The 15,088-nt window shown below is 44.1% G+C and overlaps 2 protein-coding genes across 3 annotated transcripts in view; both read right to left on the bottom strand.

Moving 5' to 3' along the window:
• st3gal5 (ST3 beta-galactoside alpha-2,3-sialyltransferase 5) overlaps positions 1–4,665 on the bottom strand; it is a 30,122-nt gene extending 25,457 nt beyond the window's left edge. Inside the window, exon 1 of one of the 2 annotated variants that reach the window (XM_034690220.1) lies at positions 4,417–4,665. Coding sequence is in view for 1 of the 2 variants with exons in the window: in XM_034690218.1 (XP_034546109.1) it covers positions 4,524–4,531 (8 nt within the window). In the remaining variant the exon portion in view is untranslated. The remainder of the gene's footprint in view (positions 1–4,416) is intronic. The other variant, XM_034690218.1, reaches the window with a different exon arrangement.
• A 2,685-nt stretch (positions 4,666–7,350) lies between these two features.
• polr1a (RNA polymerase I subunit A) overlaps positions 7,351–15,088 on the bottom strand; it is a 46,542-nt gene continuing 38,804 nt past the window's right edge. The window contains exons 30-37 of the mRNA XM_034689255.1: positions 14,896–15,050; positions 14,189–14,318; positions 13,987–14,094; positions 12,262–12,540; positions 9,390–9,590; positions 8,217–8,334; positions 7,939–8,103; positions 7,351–7,582 (exon numbers count right to left, since the gene is read on the bottom strand). Coding sequence (XP_034545146.1) covers positions 7,482–7,582; positions 7,939–8,103; positions 8,217–8,334; positions 9,390–9,590; positions 12,262–12,540; positions 13,987–14,094; positions 14,189–14,318; positions 14,896–15,050 — 1,257 coding nt within the window. The 3' untranslated portion in view covers positions 7,351–7,481. The remainder of the gene's footprint in view (positions 7,583–7,938; positions 8,104–8,216; positions 8,335–9,389; positions 9,591–12,261; positions 12,541–13,986; positions 14,095–14,188; positions 14,319–14,895; positions 15,051–15,088) is intronic.

Genomic DNA, 15,088 nt, shown 5'->3' with positions numbered 1-15,088 from the left:
TCTATAGCCACCATCTGGCGGGAATATTGTATTACAACCAGGCAGTTAAAAACGCTGAAAAATGTTACTTTTAAAATGATGAAATATTTGAATATTTGATAATCATTGCCCATCCCTAATCACAAGTAATGTACGTAAAAACACAGGAAAAAATGCAACGCACTTGAACAGTGGTCTGGAAAGGTGAAATGGTTTTCCATGCAATAAAGTAAAAAAAAAAAAAAAAAAAAATTAAAAAATAAAGAGTTTTTTTTTAAAATCATAAATCAATTGATTCTATCAAACCTGTTTAATTTAAATACAATTTCAGTGCATTGAAATAATGAGATTTATTTTATTTTTAGGTGTCTCAAACTCTGAAAAGGTCAGGTGGTGCAACTGTCCAAGCAAGTGAACTGAAAAAAAACACTATAAAAAAAGTGTATATTTTAACAATAACACATTCAAATGGCATGGTTTTATAGATAAAAGCTTTGAAATTGACATAATTTTCTAAAACAAATATTTTAAAGGCTCCAAAGATTATTTTAAAAAATCTGTCAAAGATAATTTGCATGTTCTCAAATGTCAGGGTGGCACAACCATATCCATAGGCCTTTTATTTTGAAAAGAAGTAGTTATAATAGACTTCAACATATTAAATCATTCAGATCATAGAGTGTTTCATTCCATGTTATGTCATTTAGTAGTTATACTTTTCTAAATCATTTTTCAGCTGATTTTTCTTTTTCAATGCATCAGACCTAAACATGACTTCAGTGTTGTTCAATCACACTGCACTAGTGTCTGTGGATCAATCCACTGCACCATTCCCTGCTCCTGTTTCAATAAAACTAAAGTGATTAAATCAACTAATGACTTAAAATGTATTACTTTATTTCTAATAAGACTGTTCACTAAAACTCTCTTCTGTATCACAACTAAAAATGCAATAATGCAGCATATGTCATAATGTCCTGTGATTACTAATGTTGTCAGGTGGTGCGACCATATAAAACATCCATATTACAGCAGTAAATAAAAGTCAAATTGAACAAATGGTTGCGTATCCTAATGAGATTAATATTTGTTCTGAATGTGTAATTTTATTATTACTTTTCTGCCTTTAAATGTAAAATCAGAGGCTAAAGATGCTGAATAGACAATAGAATGCAATAATCCTAATATATGGTAAATAAAAAATACACTTACAAATAAAAGAAGTGTAGACACGTTAAGGGATACTTGCTACAAGTTTCACTCACTGGATAAGCAACAACTTCCTCAAACTCACACAATAGATCTGAACTCATTCTCATCGGCCTGAGATCCCTCCTCCTCTCCACCCAGAACCTTTCACTGAGCATCGACGACCACACAGTCACACCCTCCCCAGTAGTCTGTAACCTCAGCATCATCCTCGACCCCACTCTCTCCTTCAGACCACACATCACAGACGTCACCAAAACCTCCTTCTTCCACCTCTGCAACATTACACGCCTCAGATCCTCTCTCTTCTCCTCTGCTGCAGAAACTCTCATACACGCCTTCATAACCTCCAGACCGGACTACTGCCACAGCACCGAATTCACTTCAAAATCCTGCTCAAGCCCTCAATAACCTCGCTCCCTCATACGCCACTCCCCGCCTCAGATCATCAGATGCAGACCTCCTGTGCCCCATCACCAAGACCGAGCATCGCACCTTGGGGGACAGAGCCTTTGCCATCGCTGCTCGACTCTCTGGAACTCTCTCCCTCCACACATCCTCAACTCTGACTCTCTTCAATCATTTAAAAACCACCTCAAGACTACCTGGACCGTCCGAGCGGTCAGCAAAAGAAAGAGATTACCCACAAGAGCCGCGTTGGCACTGACTCCATCAGCTGTAAACAAGATCAGAGTGTTGTTGCAGAACAAGCCGGAATACATCGGTTTGAAGGTTGGAGTGAGAGCACGTGGCTGTAATGGACTGACTTACACTCTGGACTACACCAAGGACAAAGACAAATCTGATGAGGAAGTGCTGCAGGACGGTGTCAGGGTGTTTATAGAGAAAACGGCTCAGCTCACCCTCCTCGGGACTGAGATGGACTTTGTGGAGTCGAAGCTGTCAAGCGAATTCGTCTTCAACAATCCAAACATCAAGGGCACGTGTGGCTGCGGCGAAAGCTTCAACATCTGAGCATCATGGAGCCTCCGCCACCCTCCCCCTGTACTCGCCCTGCTCCAAACCCAGTCCCATCATGAAAGACTGAGAGATTGAATAAGACAGACATGAGGAAATCTCTGAGATGTGGACGTGCCTGTGTATCTGCAACTGCTCTTCCCCGGACCACTAGCCTACACACACACTGGTTCAGATTAAAGCTTAGACAAAGGTTTAAATATAGTCTGTGTAGTCAGAACCTTCACAATACTTTGATTACAGGTTCAGAAACCTCTGATATAAACATCAAATGACCATATTTTTATCTAGAGGCCGGCTGGCTGTCTACTCATATACACGCACAGTATTTTTAGAAATTCAAGTCTCACTTTGCTTTGTATGCAGGAGGAAGTGATTCAACTTCGCCGAAGGCTTGCCTCAGATTCAGGTTTAAGTTGGTAAAGCTAGGAGGGAGAATAAGAAGTATGATACTATCAAGTATCCTGTTGTCCCCCTCTAAAATCCACACACGCTGTTAACAACACTGTAGGACCGTGCACTATCATCCTGTTATCAACCAGCAGTATACAAAAGTGGAAGAGTTTGATTGTCTGGCTTTCTTAGTTTGTAAAGTATTTATCTCTATGTGTAAATATAAAGAATGTAAATCTCCCTTGAACCACACGAACGCACAAAAACCCACACACCAAACATGTATCCTTCACACGAGAGAGTACATGAGGTTAATGTCGGGTTCATTTTTTTTTTGCTTGATCAAAACCAGAACTTTGTATAATAGATTGTGTGCTCTTAATATTTGTAACTGTGCAATATGTCTGTGTACATATGAGATAATAAACAGAGAAATCCAACGAAAAAAAAAAAAAAAACTACCTCAAGACCTTCCTGTTCAAAAAAGCATACGACACATAACCTCTACTTCCGCCCCACCTCTGACTTTGATCTGTTTGATTTATTTGATTTATTTTCTTCTCTGTAAAGTGACTTTGAGTACCAAGAAAATCAATCTATTGTTATTATTTATTATAATTGACAAATATCTGGTTGTGCCAGCTGACATTTTTGGGGTGTTCAAGTTAAGAAGAGGATACAAAAAAAAACTATTTAAACACTTATTCCAGATTTAAAAATATGCATTGCAACCATTCTGAAAATACTTTAAGAAAAAACAACTTTATTAGGCTTATTTTTCAATGAGTCAGATGCTAACTGGGAATAATAGATCACTATTATTTATTGTTGTGTGACTATCAAAAGCTAAAAGGGATCTGTCTAACGCGCTGACTCCAAGGGAGGAAACATGAAGCCGTTACTGCAATTCGAGGGTGTTTATTGGACCTTCTCGATAAAACATACTTTCAAATATATATTTCATGAAGATAGACTTGCAGAATTCAACTATGTGGTGGTAAGAAGCTTTAGCGGTCAACAGAAATATCAGCACCCTGCCTCCTATCTCCCTGCACCAGGCAAACAGATTCACAGGCAGTGCAGTTGATATTCATTAGGCAATCAGTCAGCCCCAGTGACACACACACACACACACACACACACACACACACACACACACACACACACACACACACACTCCCAGTGAAAAGTGAGAAACCCATCCCTGCCCCTACATTTATTTTATTATTTGATTTGCTATTTATTTATGTCATTATTTCATTTCTTATTTACTTTTATTATTTTATTTATTTAAAAAGGTAGCTTAAAACCATCCTGAGGACTGGACTCTGTAATAGTGTTTTACACTGAACTATGATTGGAAACTGTTTTTATATGGATTAAATGTATCTTTATGCATTAAGTACAGAGAACCGTTAGGATATTTTAATATAATATGTATTTAATGAAATGTGCAGACAGCTTATGTGTAATAATCTTATCACACTAATGTTATCAGGATGTCATTATTATTGTTATGTTGAAAGGTGTTTCTTAGTTATGGGTGTAATTTAGGAACTCTATAAATATACAATGACTGAAGTTAGAGATGAAGGTAAAGTATAAACATACTGAGCAGCTTCAAGAAGAGAGGGAGCTTAAAAACTACAAAAGCTTAGCTAGCTCCTGAACGCTGCCCAGCGTCAACTGGAGTCACCGTAGACCGTCTACGGGAGTCCTGCCTCACGACTACAGGTTTGAACTGTTCTAAACTCTAAACCCGACCAAACCATAGAGAATGAGGATACATTAAGGTGAATACAGTCGAAGATATCTGGTGGTTTGTGTTCTTTAGTAACAGAGTCAGAGAACACTTACCGTTAGCCGTTTGAAACAGTTAGCGGACCGAGCAAGTGACCGTTCTCTCTCTTTTACACTCACTCTACTCTCCTACATTTCCTCTCTGTGTAGTCCAATGTGCTTACCCGTCCATAGAGTCCCCGACTGGGCCATGACTGAGTCCATACACTGAATGTGATCTCAGCTGAGCAGCCTGCGGGTACACATTCCAGCTCCTCTGAGTCAGCCTCCTTCTCACTGATCAGCCAATCAGAGACCGGATACAGCGCCACGGCTTCCGGTCTTTCACAATAAGAGCCCCTAACCCACAGATACAGAACCGCATTTTTATTTCACTACTTTAGTTTATTTTTATTTTTCATTAGTATATTTACTTTTAATTTTCTTTATTTTCTTAATTTTCTTATTTTATTTATTAGTGCCTTGGTCCACAGTGTCCTGTTATTTTCTTTATTTATCTTCCTTATTTCTTTATTCCTTTTATAATTATCCTTATATTCCTTATTTATTTTGGTTCCTTGGTCCACAGTATCCTGTAACCTCTTGAGTCCTCTACCTCCCTCCTCCTCCTTCCACCACAGACCTATCAATGGATAGAAAAGGGTAAAAAAAAAAACAGCCCGAGTTCAAGATTCAAGATTTCAAGATGAAGATTCACTTTATAGTAATTTCCTTTCGTATAAGCAGCATAAGACCAAAAGATAAGAAAGTGCATCAGTCAGTAAAGTGTTTATGTGGGATTCATCCTGACAGGTAACTGGCTGTCAGCTGAACATTTGGATGCGAGTGAGTGAAGGGGAGGGGGAGGGGACACAGTCTGTTTATGATCCTCACAGCTTGTGGGTAGAAGCTGTTCAGCATCCTGCTGGATCTGCAGCAGATACTCCTGTACCTCTTCCCTGATGGCAGGAAGGAAAATAGGCAGTGAGAAGGGTGGTGGTGATCCTTAAGGATGGAGAAGGCTCTGCGGATTCAGCGCTACTGGTAGATCTCCGTTAAGGAGGTGAGAGGGGCACTGATGATTTTGCTGGCTGTCCTAACTACTGTTTAGCTGCTGGTGATCATAAGCCTTGCAATACACAAACCAGGAAGTGAGGCTGTTTGTCAGGATGCTCTCTATGGTGCCTCTAGAAGCTATCCCACCAGGGTCAAGAACCACCTTTCCCTTGACAGAACCATAGACCGTACAAAACAGGAAAGAACCAGGCCAATGTTGACTGAATTATAAACACTATAAGCACCTCTATACTTAAATATATGTTTAAATATACCTCAACTATGTAATATATATCCCCTCCATGGGTCGCCACCTTAACATGGTGGAGGGGTTTGAGTGCCTTAATGATCCTAGGAGCTATGTTGTCGGGGGCAATTGCCCCTGGTAGGGTCTCCCAAGGCAAACAGGTCCTAGGTGAGGGGACAGACAAAGTGCGGCCCAAAGACACCTGATGAAGAAAAAGAACAGGACCAAGTGTACCCTGTCCGGAGGGCCACCGGAGCCTCACCCTGGAGCCAGGCCTGGGGTTGGGGCCCGCAGGCGAGCGCCTGGTGGCCGGGTCTTCAACCATGGGGCCCGGTCGGGCTCAGCCCGAATGGGATACATGGATCCGTCCTCCCGTGGACTCACCACCTGCAGGGGGACTCACAGGGGTCCGGTGCGAACACTGGACCAGCTCTACACCCTCGGGAGGGTGCTGGAGGGGGCATGGGAGTTTGCCCAACCAGTCCACATGTGCTTTGTGGACCTGGAGAAGGCTTACGACCGTGTCCCCCGAGGTATCCTTTGGAGGGTGCTCCGGGAATATGGGGTGGATGGCCTGTTGCTACGGGCCATTCAGTCTCTGTATTGTCGGAGCCAGAGTCTGGTTCGCATTGCCGGCAGTAAGTGGAATTCGTTCCCGGTGGGGGTTGGACTCCGCCAGGGCTGCCCTTTGTCACCGGTTCTGTTCATAACTTTTATGGACAGAATTTCTAGGCGCAGCCAAGTGGCGGGGGGTTTCCGGTTCGGTGGCCTTGGGATTCCATCTCTGCTCTTTGCAGATGATGTCGTCCTACTGGCTCCATCGAGCGGTGACCTCCAGCTGGCGCTGGGACGGTTTGCAGCTGAGTGTGAAGCAGCGGGGATGGGGATCAGCACCTCCAAGTCTGAGGCCATGGTGCTCAGTCGGAAAAGGGTGGCCTGCCCTCTCCGGGTCGGAGGGGAGTCTTTGCCCCAGGCGGAGGAGTTCAAGTATCTTGGGGTCTTGTTCACGAGTGAGGGGAAAAGGGAGCGGGAGATTGACAGACGGATCGGGGCGGCGTCTGCAGTGATGCGGGCGCTGTACCGGTCTGTCGTGGTGAAGAGAGAGCTTTGCCTTCTGGCTCAGCTCTCAATTTACCGGTCAATCTACGTTCCGACCCTCACCTATGGTCACGAGCTGTGGGTAGTGACCGAAAGAACGAGATCGCGAATACAAGCGGCCGAAATGAGCTTTCTCCGCAGGGTGGCTGGGCTCAGCCTTAGAGAGAGGGTCAGGAGCTCAGACATCCGGGAGAGGCTCAAAGTAGAGCCGCTGCTCCTCCGGATCGAGAGGAGCCAGATGAGGTGGTTCGGGCATCTGGTTAGGATGCCTCCCGGGCGTCTCCCTGGGGAGGTGTTTCGGGCATGTCCGACTGGGAGGAGGCCACGGGGAAGGCCCAGGACACGCTGGCGAGACTATGTCTCTCAGCTGGCCTGGGAACGCCTCAATATCCTCCCAGAAGAGCTGATGGAAGTGGCCGGGGAGAGGAGTGTCTGGGCTTCCCTGCTGAGGCTGCTGCCCCCGCGACCCGGACCCGGATAAGCCGAAGAAGATGGATGGATGGATGGATATGTAATATATCTCTGGGCATTGATGCTACCTACAAGCTACAGTCAGAAAAACTGCAGCAGAACAACAAGCCAATAACAAAACCAACAAGTTACAATATTTTGAGACAGTTTTGACTTTATTATAAAATACAGACAGAAAATAGCAGAATAATTACATTAGACCATGTGATAGTTCCTTGTTCTCGGGTTCAAACCCAAACAATGATTACTGCAGTCGGCAGTGTCTCCTCTCCTACTGCAGAGGTTGCTTCAGATCAAAAAGTCCAGTTCCACCTTTGACTACCTTGCCTACTACAATGCAGGCTGAGGGGGACACCAGCTGGTCGTGTGAACCTGGAAAATGAGAAAACACAATGATAAGGACAGCAGTGGCACTACATGTAACACACTCCTAGTGAAGCAGTAATTGCCTGTAATATTATTGAACTTATTGCAATAGCGGTGAGATATAACTGCATCAAAACCACTGTGCATGAACTGACTATCAAACATCTGTGCATAGCTTCAGTCCTTTGTTTGCTAACCTTAACAACCCCCTTCCCTCATCTATCTATTAAGTGACGTTCTCTCTGCTAAGTTGTGTCAGCTACTTCATTCACCCTTTGTATCTAGAAAATGTATATTCATTGTAGAAACTGCTTCACAGAGGGTTTGTATGAGTGTTATTATTTTCACCATCCATTTCTCACCAAGCATAGTGGCCTGTTTAAGGAATTTGTAGCTGGTCTCAAAGGTCATCTGCTGCAGAGGGGAAGAGTTGGACTGGATGGCATGTCGGTTTAAGGGCTTATAAACACCTTCAAAACACATGTAGTCTGCTACCAGGGACAGATGCCTTGGGTCCACCTCGATACCTGAAGACAGAAATATAGACAAGGAGAAAAAAAATGCCATTTTGACACCCGTTAGGTCTTTTGTCTGGAGTTGAACTTTGAGCATGTGAGTGTGTGGGTGCATGTCTGCGTACCATAGACAGCAAAGACATCTTTGATCTCCTTCTCTATGACTTTCAGAGCCACCTCTATCCCGTAGGTCTTAGCCATGGCATGGACCTCATTCGAGTACAATCTGTTGATGTCCAAGATCTGAACATAAGAGATGGAGTTAGAGTATTAGTGGAACCGGACACACAGTGGAAGAAGAATTCACGAAAAAAACTCCTGAAGTCATGTCAATGACATGTCAATAAAATAAATTCAGCATGGGGCGCTGGTGACCTAGCGGTCTAAGCACCCGAATACAGAGGCCACAGTCCGCGTTGCAGAAGTAATAAATAAATTCTGTATATTGAACTCATCATCCAGAGAGTCAAAACAACATCTCATCAACTCTTCTTTCAAAGATATTATGGGTACACTCTTAGAGAAACTCAGCTGATGTGTTCTCACGGTCTGCCAGCTTCCAGCTCTGAGTGGTCAGCGGGAGAACACAGAGTTTAGACACAGCCCTGTGTCTGTGTAAAAGAGGCACCATGTTACGTTATGAAGTCTGCTTCGTTTATACATTATTGGAACTTCCTCTTTCTTCCTCATTTCTTATGCTCATGAGTTTTCCTTAGAATAAACATGATAAATCCTTCATTTTTCTTCAACACCCTCAAGCCTGATTTATACTTCTGCGTCAAATTCACAGCGTAGCCTATGCTGGAGGTCCGCGTAGCTTGCATACCTTAAGCAGAGGCCTAAACACATAGTTGACATGCACCTTCTCCAAAATGTAACCGCAAGCCCTGTGATTGGTCCGCTCGGCAGCATTGCATTTCCTGCATTTACAGCACTTCCGGGATCCCTGCTCATCAGATGTGTATTTCGTCTCCTCCTCTCTATTCTTCATGTTATCATATCTGTATGATAAACAGCAACATGTATCAGCTGTAGATTAACATAACACACTCTGAATCTCTGTGGAAAAGTAAACAGAGATCGTAGCGGGGACCGAAATCAGGCGACCGGCTATCAGAGAGACCACACTGCCCTCAAGCGTTTTGGAGGAGTATTGCTGCACCAGACGGACACATCGACGACCAAGTATGTGGTGCTCATACCCGTGTCGACTACTGCTGCGTAGGGGCGATGCAGAAGGAATAAACCAGGCTTTAAAGTCATGTTGAACATGTAACCAGAACTGTTGGTCTACATACATCACTGTGTGTGAACAGCTCTTGCATGTTGATGCCCTCCGTGTTGAGAACCGTCTCTTTCTCCCCGGTCTTTGTGGTGACTTCACTCAGGAGGCAGCGCGTCAGGCCTCTGGTCTCCATAATGACTGCGTTCTGGGCCAGTGTTGACAGGACCGAGGTTAGGTCAAAGTGAACCTTGCTCACTGGCAGGACCAGATCAACCTGTGAACAGAGACACAATGACTAAATGAAGGTGTGGAGGTGTAAATCATAAACTCGTAACTTCAACAACACTTAAAAAAACTGCATTTTGTGACGTTTAAAACACACAGTCATACGTTTATTGTTTAGTTTATGAACAACTTTGAAGTATACCAGACCCCGTGTTTGTTCTGATGTTTGGACCATTCTTAAACTCTAGGTAAGGACGGTGATGCTTAGGTTGAGTCTGAATTTGTGCAATTGAAATAGGAGTAGGAAAAACAGAAATCTGAAGATGGTCAAAGTTGGTAACGGCAGCATGGAGTGATGGCTACACGGGAATTTAAGAGAAACTGCAAACACGTTAGACACCATGTGCAACTGTGCTTGCACATGAGCTGCAGTGTACTGAACCTGGAACAAACATGCTTTCACAAGTTAATGTCAGAGGAAGTGGTGACAAATGACAGTTGAAAGGATTGTAATTAGAAGGTAAGGCATGAGAAGCCAACTCTTAAGAATGGTAACACAAGCATCTGTCAGGCAATTGAGCTGTGGAGAGGAGATCGTTTCATATAGGAGCTTTTGTTCATCCTCAGCTCAGTGCAGGAACATGTACACGGTAGAGCTCAGAGACGAGGGCTTGAATAAATAAGACCGCCTAAGTCTTGGTGAGGAGGCTCTGCGACCTTTTGTCATTAGAAGTTGACATGTACGTGTTTTTAAGTGTTTAAAAGATGGCCGGTTGAATAGATCAGAAAGATGAACTCTAAAAAACAAGCCGTCAAAGACTTGTGTGTCCTACTTCTTCTAGTCATTGTTGGTGAGAGATAATGGAGTGGAAAGAGGAAGATAAACTGTCATTTCCTTTTAAAGGTGTCATATCACACTTTTTTCATCAATATATATTGGTCTAAGAGGTCCCCAAAACACGTCTTTAAAGTTTATGCTCAAAAAAACACTTTGAAATCAGATTTTGGTCTGCCTGAAAAGCCCTCTTCTTCAGTCCTCCTCAGAACACTCTGTTTTCTCTCTGACCACGCCCCCTCCGGAAGTGGATGTGGCCTCGGCTCTCCAGCACGTTGATCTAATGTTTACATGTTGGCTGAATATACACGGCTGCTCAGAGATCACGTTACTTCGACCCTCTGAATCTGATCCAGAATCTGATCCTGACGGAGAGGCGCCTGTAGCAGGACCTTTCTGAAGGATTGGTCACAGATTTAGAGTTTCTTGTTGTTTCATTTATCAGTATGTCGACGTGTGTCTTGGTACACAGCTACAAACATGTAGCTATGTGGCTATGCTAACTAGCGCTAGCACTTTTCCATGATAAATAAAAATCATCCACTAGATCTTCAAATCTGCAGGCCTGGAGAGTAAAACCGACCTCTGCCAGAAAGGCAGCAGGACCTTTCTGAAGGATTGGTCACACATTTAGTGTTTCTTGTTGTTTTATTTGTCAGTATGTCGACGTGTGTCTTGGTACACAGCTACAGCTACAGCTATGAACATGTAGCTATGTGGCTATGCTAATTAGCACTAGCACTTATCCATGACAAATAAAAATCATCCACTAGATCTTCAAATCTGCAGACGTGGGGAGTAAAACCGACCTTTGTGTTTATTAAGACAGCCTACAACTAGCATGCCTCCCTCCTAAGCTCCTTGTTAGCACACGTGTGCAGGTAATGAAAAACGGAGGGGGGATTCAGTATTATTTTATACACTCTATGGGCTGAACAAGCTCCGAGCTCTGACTCCGTGACAGACCGGATATTGTTGTTACGTAACAAAAACACTGAAGTCTGAAACGGCTCGTTTCACACACATTTACAGAAAGGTGGAGAAATCAGAACAGGGGCAGAATGGATTTTTTTCATTCTCGGGGGGTTTGTAGACATGCCAGGGAAACATATTTCAGGTAGAGAACCATTAAAAGTCAATTTTGCATGATATGTCACCTTTAAGCAACACCTTGTTGCTTAGCGCCGCTCGAGTGGCTGCTTGTTCCAGCAGCTCTCTCTTCGTTGTTCTTTTTTTCGACTTTTTTCATATCTGTTTAGTTCTCTTTGTATTTGGAGCCTGTCACTTTTAATGACTCATATGTTGGCCATGGACACCAAACTGGCTACGTTTGCCGTTGTGTTTTTACTATTTTTGTTCCTGTGTGTGTCCAGAGATCCTGTGTAACCATGGTCGCATTGTTTACATACGAGATCAGCTGTTAGCTGCCCGTAGCATGTTGATGCTAAACGATGCTAGGCCCGATGTTCCCTGCGAGCTGAGGAGAAGGAGGCAAGGAGGACGTGCTGGTATCGAGGTGCAAGCTAAAAAAGACGACATCGACCTGTCCTTCGTGGACAGGCTAACCCAGCACCAGAGGGAATACTGGCAGAGTAGCATCATGCTAACAGAGCTAACACTGGATACGAACGCCACATTGGAAGGATTTCACCAGCTGTGGGCGGACAGGATACAGGAGAGTAAGACTGAACTAACTGGTGAAGAAGGCCAGCTCAGTCCTGGACCCTGTGGAGGTGGTGGCTGACAGGAGGATTATGGCCAAGCTGTCGTCTCTGATGAACATTTCTTTCCTATATATATTCTTATCTTTAAACAGAGAGAAGTCAGACGAAATTTCATTGTACTTGTACAACAACAATAAAGCTGATTCTGACCTAAAACCCACCTCACACCAGAGTTCCTGCAGGACGTCGTAGGAGTATCTCTCTATGGCCGAGTTGGACTGCAGAACACAGTTCACTCTTATCTGATATGCGTCCTCCTTTCCTCGCTTTCCTCCTGTTCTCTTTGGTTGTTTCTTCTTCCTCAGAAGTGTCTGTCCGGTCAACAGTGGCTGGAACTCCTCCAGAGAGCCCTCTTCATCCTCATGCTCAACATCCCCCTGGTCTTCATTATCTTCCCCTTCATCACCTCCATCATCCTCCTCCTCACTCTCATAGTCCACCTGCAGGAGAGCAGAAACCATGATCATTCATTACACGTCGATAAAACTGCCCAGTACCTGAACATGAAGAGGCAACACACAACAACGTCCACGGATACTGAAATCTGGACAGCATGGAGAGAGGGAGAGACCTCACACATATTCTGAGAGACAAGTTTGTAATGATTGGGATGGCTGTTCAGGAGGTTCAGGACTGGATCTGTAAACGCCTAAAACCAGCAGGGACCTCTCTCTCTAAAGGCGGGTACACACTACAGGATAATCAGGCTGATTTTTGTCCCCATCTCCCCCTTACGATCAAAGCCAGCAAAGGCCCGATTGTCTGATGTTTGCAAATTACATCGTGTGTTATTTTCCTGTGGTGTGGGGTGTGTTAAGAGTGACTCTGTCTGGTCGGAGCCGGAGGGACCACAGTGCATAGCTATAAAGTTTAGTTTTTGCAGGTTTAGTTTAATATGAATAATTCTGCTCTTCTTTGTTGTCCTGTTACCTTCTGACACAGTGATCATCTTAAAGTCCTGTTACCTTCTGACACTGCGATCATCTTAAAGTCCTGTTACCTTCTGACACAGTGATCATCTTAAAGTCCTGTTACCTTCTGACAGTGATCATCTTAAAGTCCTGTTACCTTCTGACACAGTGATCATCTTAAAGTCCTGTTACCTTCTGACAGTGATCATCTTAAAGTCCTGTTACCTTCTGACACAGCGATCATCTTAAAGTCCTGTTACCTTCTGACACAGTGATCATCTTAAAGTCCTGTTACCTTCTGACAGTGATCATCTTAAAGTCCTGTTACCTTCTGACACAGTGATCATCTTAAAGTCCTGTTACCTTCTGACAGTGATCATCTTAAAGTCCTGTTACCTTCTGACACAGTGATCATCTTAAAGTCCTGTTACCTTCTGACAGTGATCATCTTAAAGTCCTGTTACCTTCTGACACAGTGATCATCTTAAAGTCCTGTTACCTTCTGACACAGTGATCATCTTAAAGTCCTGTTACCTTCTGACAGTGGTCATCTGAAAGTCCTGTTACCTTCTGACACAGTGATCATCATGCAGTCCCGTTGTAGTCGACCTGGATCACTGATATGTGGCTGTTACATCCATAATCGATTAGTATTTCTGATCTAAACAATCTTTAAACGGTCAGGAATCTGTATATCATGTTTTATTTTGAAATTGGTGGATGTTGTAAGCGATCCTCGTGCCTGACTTCCCGTCCAGGTTGGTCTTTTCTGTGTACATTGACGTAAGCTGGGTGCGGGCTCCGTAGAAAATAGATTTGAAGCATGTCTCTGGCGTCATTGACTAGAATGGGAACGTATCGGCTGCACCATGCGCAAGGCAGCCATAACATGATGCGCAAGGTGCATCCTGTATAAATTGTGGGTTGAAGGGTCAGCCGTGAGAGTTCAATGAAAAGGAGATCCTATATCCATACCTCCTCTTCCTGTTTGTCTTTGCGCTTGGCATCTGAAGCGTCTGCGTCTCCTTCGTCCCCCTGATCATCCACGATCTCTCTCACCTCTTCTCCTTCTCCGTCGTCCAACTGATGAATGTCAACATGATTAGAGGACTTCAGACTTTGAAAGTACAAAAAGACAGCTCTCCTGCTAAATAATGTTGTAAGGATTTAAACAGACCCCTGCTCCGCCAGCTGTTGTGTCACCATTGTCGTCCTGATCTCGGAAGGTGGCCCTTCTCGTTTCAACGGCCATGGAGGCCAGCTTGGCACTGCGCTTCTTAATGGCTTCAAGGAGGAGACGGAAAAACCTGTAAGGAGACGCACACACACACACACACACACACACACACACACACACACACACACACACACACACACACACACAGGATTTGGGTCAGTGCAAACTCAGACGCTATTTTTTTCATATTCACGCCCACACACATGCAAACACGCATACACACAAGCACCAGCAAACTCGTACACACACATGCGCACGCACACACACTCAAAAATACAGACACACACGCGCACACGCACACACACACAGACACAGACTCACAGATACACACACGCACGCACACACACGCGAACACTCGCGTACGCACGCGCGCGCACACCAGACACACACAGACACAGACACACACACACACACAGAGGATTTGAGTCAGTGCAAACTCAGATGCTATTTTTTTCATATTCAAGCCCACACACATGCAAACACGCATACACACAAGCACCAGCAAACTCGCACGCACACATGCACACGCACACACACTTAAAAATACAAACACACACACAAACACACACACACTCACACACACACTCTCTCACACACACACACACACACACACACACACACACACACACACACACACACACACACACCTGGTTTCCATGTATTGGAGGATTTGCTGAGGTGTCAGCAGTTTATCATCACTGTAACGGTCAGGAGGCAAAAACTTGAAGGTGACTCTAAACTTCCGCAACTTTGAGTAATTCTCAATCTGCAAAGTCTCCACCACATCCACCTTCTGCAGCACCTGCACACACACATAAACATAAACACACACACACACAC

The sequence above is a fragment of the Notolabrus celidotus genome, chromosome 8, assembly GCF_009762535.1.
Source record: "Notolabrus celidotus isolate fNotCel1 chromosome 8, fNotCel1.pri, whole genome shotgun sequence".
NCBI lineage: Eukaryota > Metazoa > Chordata > Actinopteri > Labriformes > Labridae > Notolabrus > Notolabrus celidotus.
The sequence above is the reverse complement of the archived record's forward strand: the minus strand, read 5'-3'. Positions and strand labels throughout refer to the sequence as shown.